Source organism: Nelumbo lutea, chromosome 1 (genome assembly GCF_056320005.1).
Source record: "Nelumbo lutea isolate HS-2025 chromosome 1, American lotus-T2T, whole genome shotgun sequence".
Taxonomy (NCBI): domain Eukaryota; kingdom Viridiplantae; phylum Streptophyta; class Magnoliopsida; order Proteales; family Nelumbonaceae; genus Nelumbo; species Nelumbo lutea.
In genome coordinates, this window is record NC_142684.1 from 97,776,375 (window position 1) to 97,792,753 (window position 16,379).

Consider the following 16,379-nt stretch of genomic DNA (forward strand, 5'->3'; position numbering starts at 1 on the left):
GTGTCAAATGAAATGAAAGAAAAGCAAAGAGAGAAAAGAGAGGAAAATTGGTAAAAAAGGTACTACAGAAAATTAATATATCAAAGATTTGGGTGTTATAGAAATATCATGTAAAACCAAGGTTTTTTAAACTAGACTGGACATGGAACTGTTCTGGGACCGGTTCCCAGGTCGAATGGTCCATCAGTCCGATTCGAACAGACTAACTTAAAAAAAAAATAAAAATGAAAAAGGCCACAAACTGTTCTTTGAGTTAATAGCTCAACAGTTCAATCACCTGGGTCAATGGGTCGCTGACCAAATTAACAGTTTCTAACCAAAAAGTGATTTTAGGATTAAACACAACTAGTTGCCTAACCGGTTCTTAGGTTTTCTGGTCTGACCTTCCGACCTGATCCGATTTTCAAAACCATATGTAAAACAAGTTTTGCTTTAAAAGCAAAAGTTATTACTTTTCTCACTTGGAGCACGTGCACTGAAAGGCTGAAACCAAGAATGTTAGAGCAATTAATATGAATTTCTTGCTTTAAGTTCAACTCGAAGCAACTCCTTTTCTTTAAACAAAACCACGGAATTAACTTATTAGCTATGTATCAGATTCGGGAAGTTGGGATAGAGGCGCTTGCCACAAAAGAGTTTTATTTTACAATCATGAAAGTGGAAGCACAGAGAATAATAACCAGCTCTGTTACCAGAAGAATTTGCTAATCTGGGGTGGGGCTTGGGAGTTGTCGAGATCATGGGACGGAGAATGTATGTGTCTTCCTTCATAGGTTGTGATTACCATCCGCGGGTCCTCTGCTAATCTCTCCACTCGCTTCTTTACACGGCAGTTGTCCTGTGTACAACGGTAATAACTCCTGCATACACATTAATTACTTGATAGTTGAGACATGATCACTTGGTGCAATCAAGTGTTTATAACTGAATTATGCGTGATAATGTAAGTAAGCAAGTGTCACAAATGCCTGCTGGCTAGCTAATTACAGTACTGGATTTGGTCCAATCCAATCCGGTTCGATATGAGTCCATTATAGATGGATCAGGTTCAATCTAATGCATCTCACCATTTTGGACCACTTCAATTTAATGTCTGGACTATCCAATTTGTTCAAATGGATTTTAATTTTAATTGGTTTCAACCTGAACCTGGTCCATTGACACATGTATTATTATCTTTTATCAATGGACCAGATATTGGTTCTACCCAATCTAAACCAATATAAATGCATTATGGAAGGACCAGGTCCAATCCAATCCAATAAATACTTTGAACCATTAATTCTGTATTAGCTCAATTCGATATATTTTATTGGTCCATCTATTTCATCCAAATTGATTTTGACTTAGTTGGCATCCAATCCATTGGCACCTTTAATTGTAGTAGAGACTTGGAATCAAATTCCACCTGCACTGTGGTAGAATCACCTCGTATAAATGCTTAAACAGGATTGACTTAAGCTTTATCAAAATTTCAATGGGGCTAGCCCAGAGCAATGCCCAAGTCGCACCGCTAATATCAGCTGATATGTGGAATGTCATGGAATTTCCGCTATTCCACCTGTGCCTTGTCAATATTAAGAAACCATCAAAACCAATACTGTCAGATAATATGGACCAATATGCATTGATACTTTAAACCATGAGTCCAATCAATGTTGTTAAACTTGCAAAACTACATTTTACTTGTGCTCATCATGTCATTGAACATTAGCTGCTGATATGGTACGTACCCAAGCCAAACAATATTGTACCAGTAAAATGGCCAGATTACTGGTTCAAATGACTCTAGTAAGCATACAAGAGTAGCATGTTTTACTAGATAATCCTTCTGTAACAAGAACCATGCCCTGACCAATATTTAGTTTTTGCCATTGGTTTGGGTCAAAGTTTTTAAAACCGAACCGGATAATGAAATGGTAAAGAGTTTGGTTTTCGGGTCGAACAGTCTAACCGTTAGAATTAAACAGATGGCCCATTCTGATAAAAAAATAAAAAATAATAAAAAAACAATCAAACTGTTGAACAGTTCAACTGGCCGAATCAATAATTTGCTGACCAAATCAACGATTTTTGAAAAAATAACGGTTCTGAGGTAAAACAGCTAACCAGTTCCCAGTTTTTCCAATCTAACCGTCCGCTCAGATTTGGCTTTGAAAACCATGGTTTTGGTTACATGCATGATAATAACTTTCTAATTACACATTAATTTGAATTTCAAGCTACCATATCCGCAGAAGAGAACTTCTCTAGGGGTTACATTGCAGCTAAAGTATTCCTTCTTATTTGTGCCATTAATGGTTTTCATGGCAATAACCGAACTGGCAAAAATTCTCTACTGACCGTATTTTTGTTACGTACTGGGATTATTCATAGGTTGCAGGTAGGGGTGAGTATGTGTCACTTCAGCTTCGTTTCAAGGCAGAACCTGGAACACGATTTTTTCTTTACAAAAAGAAAAAACATTTTCTTACAAAAAAAATAAACATTACTTAACTTCAAGAATCAAACTAGATAGCTATATATGTTGTTGAGATTAATATAATACTATGTGTTATGTTTTTCATAACATTAAGGATTATAAATGTGACATAATTACATAATCACAAATTGCGTCAGTGATAATGTTACTAGCAATATATATGATTGATTAGAAATCACAGTCATAAAATGTTTAAACTTCATTTTGGATAATAAGAATACATAGTTCAAAACTTATATTACCTTTATTAAATAATTCTATAGGTTATCATAATATATTAATATATAATTTAAAATTTATCATTATATTTTAAAATTTGTAAATATTACTTTTTCACACTACATGTTATATACATAAAAATATTAAATTAAAGAAAATTTATCAATTCACTTAGGCTCCGTTTGATTTGTGAGATAGGGATGAGAAAAAAGGGAATATTCCAAAAATAATCTTTTTCTCTTATTTTTTCGAGGGAAATAGAGGGATGGGATGAAAAAAACGTGGGATGCGAGATCCCAAAATCGTGTAATCGGGATCACACCAAAATAATGCGACTCCGGTGGGAACCTACTTTCTTGACACTCCGATCTCTCTCTTACTCCCTCATTCCCCCCCCTCTCTCTCTCTCTCTCTCTCTATATATATATATATATATATATATGGTGTGCTTTTTGTTTCATCATTAGGTCACTGCCAACCTCCTCTCTTTGTCAAAGATAACAGGGGAGTTGCAGTCATGGAGCTCTCTTCTTCATCTTACATGAATCCGGTGAAAAACTAGATTGCGACAATACTTTTCCTACTATTTTCTCATATACAAAACCAAACAATGAAGAAATAAATTTTTACACCTTCCCATCCCACCCAAATCTTCTCACAAATCAAACGGAGTCTTAAGTGGATTAATGGTCAACGATATGGTCTTTGTAACCTGGGTGCAAAAATTCACATCCTCAAAGTATTTTGAGATTTATTTTACAGAAAAGTACAAACAAGCCCAATGCAAATTTCTGAATTCCACTACAGAGTTATAAACATTCAAAATGTCAAAACCCCCCACTCTATACACCAATGCCCGCCTGTGAATTGGTATTAATTCCGAGCTGGCACCCACCCCAACTGTACTTTGGGCCTAAAAATTCTTATCCTTGGGCTGAACCGTCATTCTCTCCTTATTTTAAGGCAAGCCTGGTTCCAAGGCTGATTTCACCAAAGTCTACGAAGGTTAGGTACACCCAAGCCAATCAGGGCAAATTCTCCAGGAATAGGGTAAGCCACTAGACTCTAGAATCTGCCTAATATGGACTAGGGTTGGTTCCAAGAATTTGGAACCAGATCCTACCCTTACAGATTGGGTAGGGTAGATTTGAGGTCAGTTCCACTAGGTTCTAGGTATAACCAACTCATTTGTTCACTCCTATTCGTACGCCATTCAGTTCTAAACATATGCAAAGTCTTCTAGTTCAGCCACTCATCTATCCCTTTTTTTCAGGTTGACATTGTAACTTACCTCTTGGAATCCAAGACCATAAAACAATTAGTTCTAACAAATTCTTGGGGGTTAGCTGAAGCCATAGAAAAGCTAGCAATGCACGTCTCATCAAGCTCTTATACTAAGTTCCAAACACTCTGCAAACGTCTATGTCTCTCTTCTTGAATAGGTCCAATGATACTAAGGCTGTGTTTGGTTGCAGTGCAGTTTTATTTGTACTAGTACAAATGCATAAGAGTGCAAATGAAAAAAAAAATGTATATTCTTGTTTAATTTTGTTTTGGGTTTCACTTTATTCTGTTTCATGTCATAATTTACTTCATTTGCACTGCAATCAGATAAAATAATCTAAAATTTGAAACAAAAATAGGTCAGAATTTACATTTAAATCATTTGCACCAATAGTTTTACATCAGTGCAAATTTATTTGTATTGCAACCAATCACAGTTGAAAAGAGATTGTCATGTCAAGCTAATAGTGTCCAACATGGCTACCCTACAGGCTACACCAATGCAATTCCAAGTGACTGAAAATGCGCTTGACTGTGAGTCCAGTGCTTGCTTGATGTGAGCTCTTGCCCCCATCAAATTTGAATCTATCATATTCCTGTACTTTGGAATCTAGGTGACTGAAACAAGATAGACCACTCTCAAGGAACCCAATTAAACTGTTAGGTGAGTTCCTAAATAGGTTTTTATTCTCTAATACTTTCCCTTACAAAAAAGTCCATTGGGCTTCAAGTGTGGACATGCACAGGCCTATCCATAATTTAATTAATTATAACGAGATGAGCTTAAGCTATTAGTTGAGACAGTTAGGTGAGGTCCTTGAATGTATAATGTATATAGTTCTAGAACCATAGAGGTTGATTGTGCCGATACCTGACATTGTGTTCCAGGAGCGTGTGATGTGTCCAATAGATCAAAGAAGGATTAAGATATAAGATTCCTGTAAATAGCTTCCACGTATCATTAGCTTTTGTTGCTATTCAGAAGTTGTTTCAGGGTTCTCAGTGCTCTGTTCCAAAACCATAAAAGGTCATTTTGTTTATTCGAACACAACCATTCATTAGTGCATTTTCCTCATATCTTCACAAGTTAAACAGTGTATTTGTGGCATCACCTATGATTTCTTAGGACCCGAAAATGATGGCTATTTGGACTATGATAGTTCAAGGACTGTCTCAGAATTTTCTATAGATGAACGTCCAGAAACCTTTCATGTTTGTAGTATTAACCCACTACATGTCAAGGCAGAAATATTCATTAATCAGTGTAAAATTAACAACTTAATTAGATTAGAGGGGATCATTAGAAATACAAAAGACATAAGATTGAGTATTGAAGATTACAGCCCTTGATTGAGAGAGGAAGCTTTTAATCCAAATGCAACAAAGAACTGGAGCTCAGACTAATGTATGGTCATAAATGATCTTATCCCAACCTTTACCCTTTTCTTTGAATGGATAAATTAAAATTATATCATTAGCTAACTATATTTACACATCAGACTTCAGATCATCAAGGATATAGCTAGTTGGAAAAAATTATTAGCCTATTGTGTGCATGTCTGTGTATTTTGAGAGAGAGAGAGAAGAAAACAAAATGCATTTGCAGTTACGCACTGAGACACTAACCCTAAATAAACTAAGCCTATGAATCCTTAATGAGACAGCATGATGAAGCAATAGAGGAAATAATTTTTCAAACATAATTAACTGATGCAATATACCTTGGATGCTGTGTGTTCTTCACTACTTTTTGGCCGTACTTCCTCCACTTGTAACCATCGTCCAAGACATCCACGTCGCTCATGGTTTTGAAGCAAAACCTGGGCTCCCTCACCTTCCTCCTTGCCTTCACCTTCTTCATCTTCATTGCAGAAACACCCATGTGCTCATCTTCACCATATCTTTTACGGCTCAAGCGCTCACTGTCTTGTACCCATGGCCTGAGTTCCAACCAAAACCAAACCAACAAATGAGAAAACTGGAGAGAGAGAGAGAGAGAGAGAGAGAGAGAGAGAGAGAGAGAGAGAGAGAGCAATTTCCTGATATTTCTGCATGAAAATCTAAGAATTTTTTGTACTCGGTTAGGAAATTTCATGATTATGAGAATAAAATTGTTTTTTATTAAATGATCATACCACCAAATAAAAAAAATAAAAAAACTGAAATGATCATACTGGAAAATAGTTTTATTCTTAACTTGGGTCTGTGTGTCTTTTCATTTTGTAACACTGTGAACGTATCATAAGATAAGAACAGTTCAATTACCAAAGACTAGTAGTGGATTTTTGCACTGAAGAAGCTTCAAATTCACCGAGATGAGAAGCAATAATATCTCTCTGCTTTAAAGCTCTAGAAGATGGGCTTTCATTTAGCTGACAAGTACCATCTTCTCCTAGAGAAGAAGGGTTGTTAATGCTGAGGGATCTCAAAGATTGATGACATTTGAATTGAGAAAAGCTTCTGCTGGAACAAGAGTACAAACCCATTTGCGAGGGCTTCTCTTGGTCTTCAGACAACCCCTGGTTAAGCGCGATTTGGGACGTGGACATTTCTCTCTCGAGTGATAGGAGAGTAGACTTCTTGGTTCTCAGAAAAAGGTAAAGCCTTATCCCTCTCTCTTCCTGCTAATCATATATCTGATTCTCTATGTACTAGATCTATATTAAAACTTAATAGAGGATGATATGTATTAGTTTCTCATCTCTCAACTCTAGAAGTTACTTTTTATTTATGACACAGAAATTAACGAATAGTATGAGGAGAAAATGTTTGGTGAGTGATTTGGGCACAACCCAATTTGATAGAGTGAGTGCATATCCTGATAGACCAAAAGACAACATGTTTTGGTGTTTGATTATCTAATAACAGATGCTTCTTTGTCTTTTAATTAACTAGGGGTGTGTCCTAATCACTCTCCAAAAGTTTTAACTCCTTATTATTAATTATTCATTTAAATCCAAAAAACAAGCAAAAAAAACTATACATAGTATCAGTATGTATCTATTTTATCTACACATAAATATATAAGACCTTATTTTTTTTCATCTCAAGCACAGAGAGAAAGAGAGATATGAATTATGGATTCTTGTCGTTCAGATGAGTACTTAACATCTATCAGAGAGAGATGAATTATGATATTATTCTTGTGGTTCAGATGAGTACATAATAACAGAAGAAAGATGCCACAACGAGTGAAATAGGTTTTCTTTGTGGAACCCTAAAAGTATCAAGCAATGATGATGAATCTTGGGTGCAAAGCTTTCCCGTCCACTTCGGCGGTGATGGTATTATTATGATTCGATGAAAGAGGGCTTACTGGAAAAAGCTTCAATCCTTTTCTCTTGCTTTATCTTCCTTCCATGTGACCTTTTTTCCGTTCATGTTATAATCATCTTCACTGCCCATTCCATTGATGTCTGAGAGAGCCATTCCCGAAGGAAAAACTTGAAATCTCTCACAGTTTTACTTTAAAAACTGGGTAATTAACAATTTAGAACAATAATGACATTGTTATATGTGTGTTAGTGGGGGTAGCTGGTAGCTGCCGACCTGCCGTGTCTTAACCAACCACTGGTCTCAATCTACTTTGTGCTAACATACACGTTTAAACATGAAACGCAGAAAAGATCGATTCCATGTACATAGACCGGATTCAGTGCTCACAAGACCTGTTATTACACCATCCTCACAATACTTAATTATAGCCCTGTATTTAGAACATCTCCATAATTATATATATATATTTTCATTTATTGGGAGATATTCTCAATGAGATCGACTTCCATTCTGTGCCCATACTCTTCTAACTGCCTTTTTCAATCTTGCATTGGAAAAATCTCCTCATAAAATAAAGTATAGAAGTATGGATATATTCTCAATGTAAGGCTATAAAGGCTGTTCGAACTGCTTTGCCCTGACCAAAGCCAAATTCATTCTCAATGTATGCAATTGTTGTGAGGATGGTGTGAAAAAAACTTTTGTGAGGATTGAATCTGGTTTTGACCCACAAACTCTTCTATGTGAGGAATGTGTTTGCTTTTTACATCACTCAGGATCAACTGAACTTGATAGCTGTGGTAATAATCCTTTTTCTCCACTGATCTTGTGAAAATTTTCAAATATCTAATTTTTCTTGACACTATGGGCTGGAACACTTTGATGAGCTTTTATTCTTTATTTATTATTTTGTTCTTTTTTTTTTTGGAAAAGGGGTGTTAGGGAGAAAAGTCGTAAGGAATGTCATTGGAAGCATCTGCCTTGGACCAGATATCTAGGGGCAGGCAAAGAAAGGTGATGAACAAAGAGGAGCCTTAATTATATATGGAAAAACCGTGTGAGCCCCTCATGTTTCAATGTATGATAGGAGGAAAATTTTTACTGTGAAATATTTCAAACAAAATTTTTCATCCATCAAGGCATTAGCAATGCTTTAAACCAAGTCTTCAAGTGCTGATGATTTAGGGAGCGTTCTACGATGTGAATTGTTTTTCTTATTGTCGGTTTTAAAAGTAAATCAAAACCATCTGGTTTGGAAATAGGTTGTTTCTTAAAACAAAAGCACAAGAAACATGTTCTTGGTTGTATGTGTTTTTTTTTTTCAAAATTGAAATCAAAACATGTTCTCGAATCTGATTTCAAAAACATATTTTCATCTTACTATTCAACATCATGTTCTATAAGTCAAATAATTTCTGTACTAGAAAGTTTGTTTTTGTTTTAAAAACCAATATTTTGTGCAAAACCAACTTGCTTTTCCTTTTGAAAACAAAAACATAGTTCAAGAACATGTTTTTGTTTTTTTGCTGATGTAGCGATTCCAAAAACAAATCAAAACAAAAACATTCATGTCCTAGAATAGCCCAATTTTTTCTTTTTTTTTTAGTTCTTAGTCATTTTAATCATTAATAAAACAATTTATCACACTTATTTTTATTTAATATGATGCATATATGATATTAGAGACATACCTAATTTTTCTACAGTTTTTTTTTTATATTTTTCATATTTTTATATAATTTCATTTAATTTATATCATCACAGGTTGATCCATTTGATTCAGGCAGTTTCATTGTTGATACATCACACGGCCGGAAAAGCAGTAATCAACCTTTGTCAAAGAAGTTCCTATAAATCCTAGGCCTTCCTTTAGCTTGATGGGTTCAAACTTTTAATTGCTGTTGTTACGAGTGAAAGAGTTCAATATATAGGTCAATCCAAATCTTTAGTTTGTAGGAGACAATCACAAGACAGCAACAGGTATGCGACTTTGAAAGGGAGAGGCACAGAAGGAGAAACATTTAATATAAATTAATGGACCTTTAATTTAAATCTTCAACTACCTTTTTTTCTCTGTTAATCCAAGATATACAGTTTATCAACCATGAACATGAATAGACTGTCTGGATAACCTGTTATAAAATCGAATTTGATTCTCACAAAACTGTCATCACACCGTCCTAACAGCCTCTTGCAGCTGTATATTGGGAATTTTTCTCTATGAATAAAAACAAGGATAGATGTTCCTAATGCACGGTTGCAAAAGTTGTAATTAAAGACAATTTTCATTATAGGGTACAATTAAAATTGTACTATATATAGTCAGCAGAAGATATATCTGTGGTACAAGTGTCAAACACAAATCCAGATATATAAATTAACATGAAGTGGGATTCTGAAGTGAAATCCCTAGTGTCCCTTCAGATCTGTTTCGGGTTGAATCAGCAAGTACTGGCTCTCAAGTAGTGAAGCAATCCTTCTGGTTTGACATGTTTTGTGTATTCATGTGATTATATTTCATGTTCAACTTTGTGTCACAAAATAAGGGGTCCATTTGGTTCACATGCAAAATTGGGATTGGAATCGAAATTCTTCAGAATTGGAATTGGAATGGTCTATTCCCATAGTGAGTGAGAATAGAAATTAGAATAGCAGGAATGAGATTTCATTCCCAAAGGAAGAGAGGGACAGGGAATGGCCATTATCTTAAATGAGAGAATGCAGAATGGGAATGTGATTCTGATTCTGCCCAACCAAACAGTTGAAATCAGAATAGCTCATTCTAATTCTGATTCTAAACCCCTATTCTTACAAACCAAATGAGGCCTAGTGTCTTGTATTGTGAATTCTAAAACAAATTAAACCATCAGGTTTGAAAATAAATTGGGGTCTTAAAGCAAAAGCATGCATGAATTTGTTGTATGTATTTTTTGTTTTTAAAACTGAAATACAAAATTCTTGAATTTCTGGTTTAAAGATAATGTTGAGCATGAATTGTTTTTTACACATAATTAACTTATAAGCTGGAAATTGTGACACCTGTCATATAAAGGGAGAATAATGGTTCAGCCCAGGATCAGAATTTTTAGGCCTAAAGTACAGTTGGGCAAGTACCAGCTCGGAATTGATGCTAATTCGTGGTGGGCATTGATGTATAGAATGAGGGTTTTTGAAATTGATGTCAATTCACGGGCAGACATTGATGTATAAAATAAGGGTTTTTGACATTTTAAATATTTATAGATTTATAGTAGAATTCAGAAATCTGCATTCAACCTGTCCGTACCTTTCCATATAAAATACCCTCTACCCTTAAAATGATTTAAACAAAATTCTAAGACATCAATTATAACATTTATTTAGTAACTCGTAAAGGTGTGCCCATTGAATCCAGTCCGGTTTCATAACATGATTCAATTGCCACATCATTAAATTTGTATGATATTTTATTAATAATTTAGTTTAATTTGGACAAAAAAAAGTTTTACATGGCATTAATAATTTGAATTCAAAGAAATTAATCCAAACGACCTAAATCTGCTATATTATTAATAAATTAAGAGATGCTTTTTTTTTTCTTTTGCTCTAAATCTACAGAAGAGAGAAGATTTGGAAGAACCCCTGTTGATCTTTCCGGCCAAAGTCGTCGGGAGTAGTGTGGAGTGAAAGTAATGGTAGTCTGGACGTGAGACCCAGCTAGACTACACAACAACAATTGACGTTGCATTCTTACGTAGGACTAACGTACATATGATGTCACAGCCAAGGGAACAAACGGAATAATATCTAAGCATCATCTTCGGGGATATTGAATTAAAGAATTTTAACTTAATTTTTATTTATTTTATTCTGTGTAGCTTTTTGATTTGGGAAAAGCTAACAAATAGAGGAGAAAAAAAAATGGATGGTGTAGTTGAGTTGTGGGGGTGGCAACTGGCAATCGACATCATTTCTTTTTGTCGCTGCTCACGAGTGGACATTAATTAATTCTCTTTTTTTTTTAAGCAGGGGTGGACGTCATTATTACGAAATATGTCATTCAGATGCTAAATTTAATAAAATCCTTTTATTTGAAAAATGGTCTCCAGTACTGCAGACTTGCAGATGACTTGTTTTTGTTCTTTATGATAAATAGTTGTAGGGTTGTAAGATTGAAATACTTTTCAAATAAATAGTTTTGTTCAAGGGTTGTATGAAATTCATTACAAAAAGAAAAAATAAACTGTCTTTTTAAATAAAAGAAAAATAAATAGTTTTTATTAAAATAAAAAATTTAAAATTCTTGAAAAATAAAACATATATAACCTCTCTTTGCTAATACCAAGCCCTATCGGCCCCACATAACCTCTCTTTGTAACATAATGCCCTAAACAAACTTCTCTCTCATAGCCTCATTAGGCCCCAAACAACCCATGCCCCTCTCTCTCTCTCTCTCTCTCTTTTTATCCATTTTGATCCACATGTTATCTAACCAAACAAAGATAATCTTAGTTGAACACAATAGCTATTTTAAGCTTTGTATCTAATAATAATGCTTCACTCTTATGTGATTGAATTAAATAAATTAAACAAATAAAGTAATTAATTTTATGTGATTGAATTATGTTAAATTGATTTAGAAAATTGAGTTATGTGAAATAAATTAAATTCATGCAATGTATTTTTTAAATATTTTGTTAATTAATTTTAGATTCGATAATTATATTTCTAAACATATTTTTTTAAATCATTAAATAAGTTAATTTAATCTAAATAATTAAATTAACTACATTACAAACTTAATTATAACAAGTGGTTGTTAGGAGACGGGACGGATCAATTGTACTATGTCATTCAACTATTTGAAATTAAAGCTCATCGATTCAATAGCTCAACAAAAAACGATTCTTGTTAGGCTTGTATAGTCTACTCTATAAAACATAAGCAAGAAAGAAATTTGACACACGTAGAGGTAGACCGATAAAACTATCCTTTCAGGTAAGGTAATGATTCACAAAGGGCCCATCTCACTAGTTTTTATTTGTCATTTTAAGTTTCTCTCTCTCTCTCTCTAACACAGGGCTCCATCAAGTCTCACACAAATTCTCCCTCTCTAATGTCATACCCTATTAGGTTACACATAACCCTTCTCTCTCTCTCTCTCTCTCTCTCTCTCTAACACTAGGCCCCATCAAGTTCCACACAACCTCTCCCACTAACACGGCCCCCATCAGGTCCCACACAACCCCTCTCTATCTCTTTCTATCCCCTCTCCATTTTGATACATGTGTAATATAAATTAATTAATTGGTCCAAGTAAAGTTGATTAAATTAAATATATTTTAATAAAGATAAAAATAGAAAATAATGAAAATATATCAAAGTCAAGCTATTAATAATATTAGAAAGAATATTAAAAAATTTATAGATTAATTAATTGATTTAAGTTCACTTTGATTAAATTAAAAATATTTTAACAAATAAGATAAAAATAGAAAAAATAAAAAAATCGCGTCTTCTATTTCTAACATTAAACAATAATAAAAATCATAAAAAAAATATTTTAAGGATGTTAGTACAACAATAAAAATACAGGAAGTTGTTAAATTAATAGAATCTCTTAGCTGAAATGACTTGTGTTGAAGATTTTTTTTTTTTTTTTGCTACGACTTGTGCTAAATTTTTTTAACCACCACTTATGACAAAGCTAAGTGAAATTAATCAATATAATTAAGTTGCTGTAATTTAAGGTGTAAATTATATTGGCATAATTAATGGAAGAGAATACGACTTACACCACAACACACTACACATGTACCACAATCAAAGTAAAAAATAAAAAACAAACTCCATACATATAAATGAAATAAAAATATAAAATATGTGCACAAATGGTTCCAATTGGGGCTATGCGTACTTGAGTCAATAAACTTAAATATTTTAAGTTAAAGCAAAATATGTGCACAAATGGCTCCAATTGGGGTTATGCGCACTTGAGTTAATAAAGTTAAATATTTTAAGTTAAAGCAAAATATGTGCACAAATGGCTCCAATTGGGGTTATGCGCACTTGAGTTAATAAACTTAAATATTTTAAGTTAAAGCAAAATATGTGCACAAATGGTTCCAATTGGGGCTATTCGAACTTAAGTTAATGAACTAAAATATTTTAAGTTAAAACAAAATATGTGCACAAATGGTTCCAATTGGGGCTATTCGAACTTAAGTTAATGAACTAAAATATTTTAAGTTAAAACAAAATATGTGCACAAAAATTAAAGCAAAAAAGCATTGGTCGATGGGATTAGTTGATGGGTTTTTACACCTCACATGGTTTATGACCTGTCACCCAATGATTAAAGACATGTCAAAATTAAAGCAAAAAACCATTGGTCCATGAAATTAGTTGATGGGTTTTTATACAAAAATTAAAGCAAAAAAGCATTGGTCGATGGGATTAGTTGATGGGTTTTTACACAAAAATTAAAGCAAAAAACCATTGGCTAATGGGATTCGTTGATGGCAGGGGCGGAGCCAAGGCGGACCCATGGGAGCCATGACCCCCTTATGTTCAGAAAATCTTTACAATAACGAAGTTTTTTATGTAAATTTTCCCCTTCCCCCACTTTCCCCTTCAATGGTTGGCTCCCCTTATGTGTCCATCCATCATTCATTTAGGTTTTGGCCCTCTTATAAAAATTTTCTAGTTCCGGCCCTGGTTGATGGGTTTTTACACCTCCCATGGTTAAAGACATGTTGCTCAATGGTTAAAGTCGGGAGACCAATGCTTAAATACTTGTCTAAATTAAAGCAAAAAACTATTAGTCCATGGGATTAGTTGATGGGTTTTTACACCTCACCTGGTTAAAGACCCGTCACCCAATGGTTAAAATCGGGAGCCCAGTTGTTAAAGAATGTAGGTTATCTAGATGCCTATATTAGGTTATATAAAAGAAAGATTTCATTTCCTAAACGCACAACAATCAGCTGTACAACCTTTTGCTTTTAGGTTATATATAGAGAGAGAGAAAGAGAGATTCCACCCCTTCTTAGCTTGGAAATTATAAATATAAATATGCATTATATAAATACATATAAAATAGGGTAAGTTGTTGAACCTCCCCTAAAGTTTATGTCCATGACTGAAACATTTCTTGAGGTTTGGTAATTGCAATCATCTCCATGAACTTCCTAACACAGTTGCAAGTAAAATCCCACTATTAACAAGAGGTTTAGAAATATCCAAAATACTCATGCAATTTATAATTTATAATTATATACTTAAAGCATTACAAAGATGTATGGCGGTGTTTGGAGGTTTACACATGATTTTGCTCTTGCCTCGACAGGCATGTCTAAATTATTGACACGTGTTTATCCCTCCTTTACTTTTTCTTATCTCCCACCTCTCTTTACTCTGGCATTTGAAAATTACAAGAGTGTCACATATAAGACAAACCCCCTTTCTATATAATTGATTCTATAATATTTGAAAATTACATAAATGCCACCTATAAGACAAATGCACTTTCTTTGCCTTTCCATGTAGTTGCCTTTATGATATTTAAAAATTACAAGAGTGCCACATATAAGACAAATCTCTTTATGTAATTGACTCTATGGCATTCGAAAATTATAGGAGTGCCACATACAATTATTTATGATTATGCCATCATTTTTCTTTTTTGATTCTCTCTCTCTTCTTATTCTCCATCTCAATTTTTATTTATTCATTTATTATTTTATTATTATTATCTAAACATTTATTTATTTAATAAAATTAAATAAAATACTTATTTGAATAAAATAAATTAGTAAAATAAAGGACATGTGGCATTGAGAAAATATTTTAATATTTAGAAATAATTTACTAAAATAATATTCTCTCCCCTTGAGCCCATATTTAGGGCTATCAACAGGTTGGGTCTAGTTTGAGATAGCCTATACTAGTCCCATCCCAATAAATTTTTATTTATTTATTTATTTTAATAAATTATTATATAAATATTAATTTATTTAAGAAAAACTAGGTTAATATTTTAAATACATCCCTACTAGTTACTATTAAGGCTGGTTTCTATAGAAAATAATACAAATTTTATGAACAACAAAAAAAAAAAAAAGAATTTAAATTTGCACCTTTAGCTTTGGAAATCGGATTTGGTCCTCATAAGATTGTGCTCACACCATTCACACAGTCCCTTGCAGCCTTGCATTGGAAATATCTCCCAATGAGAAAAAGTATGTAAGTACAAAGATATTCTCAATGCATGGCCGTAAAAGGCTATGCAAATGGTGTGAGCATGGTCTTGCGAGGACTGAAGCCAATCTCTTAGCTTTTGAGCAATTGATAGTAAATTTTAAAAATTAATCAATTTCAGAAAAGAGATTGAAGGGGTTTGGAGTAGATATTCATATGAAGAGAAAATTTGGAAAATAAACATTTTGGTCAAAAGTAATTGTATGGGTATTTTAGGCATTTCACACCTATTTTTAGAGGATTCTAATAGAGGGGATCTATGTTAGAAACTTCACAGAGGTGATTTCAAGGGATGTTTCAACAACAACCAAAAACTTCAAGGGAGGTTTTAACAATTTACCCCAAGGTTTTTAAAACTGGATCGGATAGGGAACTATTTTGTGGTCTATTTCTTGGGTCGAACAGTTTGACCGTCTGGTTTGAACGAATGGTTCGCTCTAATAGAAAAAGTTAAAAAAAAAAGATAAAAGATAAAAAAAACCATTGTTTAGGTCGAGGGTTCAACTACTTGAGTGAACAATTCACTTACCAAATCAATGGTTTTTGGCTAAAAGACAATTTTGGAGTGAAAACAGAACCAGTAAAGTGATAGATTCCCAGTTTTTCTAGTCCAACCATCCGGTCCAGTTCAGTTTTGAAAACAATGATTCACCTTATAAAATAATACAAAAATACATGATTTTGCACTTTATGTATTTTTTATTCGTATTCTTTCCAAAGTGGGCCTAATGAGTTCAATTAAGGATTACTCATTATTCAGTTATTATTGATTACTTTATTTTGCAGATATATCGGGATACATCTGGTATCTTAAATGAAATGTAGTTTTCTTTTTTCTTTTTTTTTTTGAAAAGCAATGAAATGTAGTATTAATGTACTA

The 16,379-nt window shown here is 33.5% G+C and overlaps 1 protein-coding gene across 4 annotated transcripts; it reads right to left on the bottom strand.

The window, feature by feature from the left end:
• Positions 1-498: 498 nt before the first annotated feature.
• LOC148876323 (WRKY transcription factor 28-like) lies at positions 499-7,087 on the bottom strand. Of its 4 annotated transcripts, none has more exons than XM_088985237.1 (4): positions 6,251-6,672; positions 5,707-5,925; positions 1,429-1,561; positions 499-860 (listed from the first exon to the last, which is right to left on the bottom strand). In XM_088985237.1, the coding sequence occupies exons 1-4, from the start codon at positions 6,532-6,534 to the stop codon at positions 768-770; spliced, it is 729 nt and encodes a 242-aa protein (XP_088841363.1). In that variant the 5' UTR covers positions 6,535-6,672; the 3' UTR covers positions 499-767. The 4 variants fall into 4 exon arrangements, with proteins under 4 accessions (XP_088841363.1, XP_088841375.1, XP_088841386.1 ...); XM_088985249.1 differs by having other exon boundaries at positions 1,373-1,567; positions 6,251-6,622; XM_088985226.1 differs by having other exon boundaries at positions 723-860; positions 1,429-1,567; positions 6,251-6,741.
• Between the last annotated feature and the right edge of the window lie 9,292 nt (positions 7,088-16,379).

Bases quoted from the DNA above. Each gene is read 5' to 3' on its own strand.
- LOC148876323 (XM_088985226.1), bottom strand. From the start codon at position 6,534: ATGTCCACGTCCCAAATCGCGCTTAACCAGGGGTTGTCTGAAGACCAA. The intron at 5,926-6,250 runs GTAATTGAACTG...GTTGGAACTCAG, and splicing joins AAATCCACTACTAGTCTTTG to GCCATGGGTACAAGACAGTG. The intron at 1,568-5,706 runs GTATATTGCATC...AATATTGACAAG, and splicing joins AAGAACACACAGCATCCAAG to GCACAGGTGGAATAGCGGAA.